Source organism: Antrostomus carolinensis, unplaced genomic scaffold (assembly GCF_000700745.2).
Source record: "Antrostomus carolinensis isolate BGI_N321 unplaced genomic scaffold, ASM70074v2 scaffold4338, whole genome shotgun sequence".
Lineage (NCBI taxonomy): Eukaryota > Metazoa > Chordata > Aves > Caprimulgiformes > Caprimulgidae > Antrostomus > Antrostomus carolinensis.
Window position 1 is genome coordinate 37,039 of NW_010332117.1, and position 2,730 is coordinate 39,768.

A 2,730-nucleotide genomic window follows, 5' to 3' on the forward strand; every position below is an offset into this window, starting at 1 on the left:
ACAAGTCAAAGGAGCTGCTCTGTATTTGCAGATGTTTAACTGGCAGCAAATTTGGCTCAAGAGTTCCCAAACCTGAATCTATATCCCCACCCAAAGGTGGAAAGCTCCTGCTGACTGTGGTGAGCTTTGGAGCACCCACAGCAACAGCCCTCTGGTTACTCGACATGTACTCCACAGGGACTATTCCCTTTAGTTAGTTACACTGTTAAAATAATACCTTAAAATAAATTGTAAATATTTATTGAGAAGTAAACCTGGTTGCATTGATGTTAAATTTGGGTTGTTTGTCTGTAGGTTTGCTTCAGGGAACATTTTTTGTGGTTGGGAGCAGGCCTGGGTCAGGTACCTGTGTTGGGATTCTCTCTCCTGCTGCTTCCCACTTGTTCCATGCCTGCAAAGTCAAAGCTGTGTTTGACTCTCCTGCCTTATCTGTTTTGGATGAGGCTTCAAAGTGAAAATGGAAATGAGCAGCTGATGTGACCAAGACATTAATTTTTCACTCCTTCCCTCCCTACCAGCACTTAAATTTAGATGTAGCTCAGATTGAAATGGTGTGTCTTGTTTTGGCAGGGATGCTACAGAATGGAAAGAAGTTCGATTCCTCCAGAGACAGAAACAAACCTTTCCGGTTCAAGATTGGCAGACAAGAAGTCATTAAAGGGTTTGAAGAAGGTGTTACACAGGTACAAAGAAATTATTCTGGTTGAACTTCAAGCCAGCTGAAGGGTGTATGAGCACAGCAATGTCCAGTGCAATGGTGACAAGACCAAGTGGAAATCACAGTGTAGGATATGGAGTGGTTTTCTGTATTTTCAGATGGTATTTCCTGTAGTTCTTCATCCATCCAGGGACATCCTGAGCTCATGAGGCTTTCCATGTGGTATCCATTTGGGAGGGGAGAGATGAAGTCCCTTCCCTAGATGCCACAAAAGCTCCATCCCTTTCCCGTGGGCAGCTCCACAAACAGACAACAGCGGCCTCTAAAATGTTCCAGGTGGCCACGTTTTATGGAGTGGCCTCTATTCAGCTACTCCATAAAACTCCAAGCTGCTGTTTTTGATGACATCCATGACCGAGTCACAGATTTTGACCCTTTCTGAATAAGGCACCAAACTGCACTGTTAAATTTTATGTCTTCAGGCTCCCAGCTACAAAACTTCACATTCACTGACCAACCCTACGCTGAGAAAAGGCAAATTGCCCTCCATTAATTACAGTTTGAGTGCCAACACAGTAAAACCCAAACGCAATTGCCACAGAGCCACAATTCATTGCCAACTCCTGCTTTTTATCTGCAGTGTTGTGAGGGCACACTACGGGCACACTACGGGGGGAGTGTGATCAGGCTGCTCAAGGGCAAGAGTGAATGAGATCAGGGTGCAAATTCCATGTGACTCCCCGTTGTGGGGTCCTAGAGCTCAGTGTAGGAGGAAACTGCTCAAATATTGTTAGAGGAACAATTATAACAGGAACAGATTCTTATGCTTAGAGAGAAAGGAAGAATGCCAAATCAGAAACAATCCACGAAGGAATTACGCTTTTCCAGAGAGGGATGGAAGAGAAAATGGTTTCCAGCCCTATGGAGAAAGCAATGCACATGTTCCCGTCTCTCCAGCTGGAGAAGAAGTCCATTTGAGGAATCCTAGACTGTCTGCAAAATACCCACCTTCCTCTCAAGGATTTGACTTGGACTCTTTATTATTTGCTTTGCAATAGGGGGAGCTCAGGACCCCAGTGTGCTGTAGAAACCAGAAGCCAGTGCAGATAAAGTAGTGGCAACAAGTGCTGGGTGAATCAGTTTGTCCTTTCCTTGACCACTCTCACTCCCGGACTCCTGTCCGGTAATTAAGAAGTGTCCCATAATTAGTAAGTGTCCCAAAGCCATTGCAGTCATCAGTGTGGTGACACGCTGCCCTCCTGCTCCTCCTAGTGGATCGCTGCCTGAAATCCAGCTTGTGGCTCTCTCCTTCACCCCAGGGTTTTGAGGGCTTTGGGGAGTGTGATTGACACAAAACACTTGGAAAAAAAAGCAGTCCACTATGTCAAGCATGCAGATTTTTCAAGCCTTGGTTTAATGACTGTCAGATGTCAGCAGCGTCTGCATTTCTCTGCTCAACTTCTGACAGTTCAAGGTTGTCCCATGCCTGAAACCCATGTGTGACTTACCAAAGCTGTCTGGCTTGCAGGGACCCGTCAGAGAACCAGCCAGCCTGCTCCACACAGACCCCTGCGGGACCAGGGGAGGTCATCTGCTCTTATAACCTCAGCCCCATGATACATGAATGCTCCTGGCATGTGAGAAAGTTCATAGTGACATTTTTCTTCTACCTAAAGTCATCAAAGCTTTAGCTTTGGTATATTTTATAGGACCTGAAAAAAAAAAATAGCAGGAGATATTGCGCTATTTGTAGTCCAGTGACATGCCTGATCTTGGGAGAGAGGTCTGAGTTAAAATCACTGCTTCAAATCCAAGGTTGTGTCTTGACCACTGAATATTCAGTCACCAGTGTAAAGTGCATGAATAGCAGTTTGAGAATGCTCCACCCCAAAATAATCTGTTGGAAGAGTGGGATTTGAATCTTGGTTCTCCAAAACCTGATGAGCAGTGTTACCTCCAGAGTAAGAGAAATCAGCATTTCTGCCCATCCCAGGGGCAAGAGCTCTCTGCTGGAATAAGCAGCACCTGAGGTGAGACGTCTGCCCTCAAGCTTGGGGTGAGTTTAGGGAAAG

General features: G+C 45.6%; 1 protein-coding gene across 1 annotated transcript in view; it reads left to right on the plus strand.

Moving 5' to 3' along the window:
* The first annotated feature begins 572 nt into the window (after positions 1-572).
* Positions 573-2,730, plus strand: part of LOC104529155 (FKBP prolyl isomerase 1B) — a 4,088-nt gene continuing 1,930 nt past the window's right edge. Inside the window, exon 1 of the mRNA XM_010173369.1 lies at positions 573-683. Coding sequence (XP_010171671.1) covers positions 573-683 — 111 coding nt within the window. The remainder of the gene's footprint in view (positions 684-2,730) is intronic.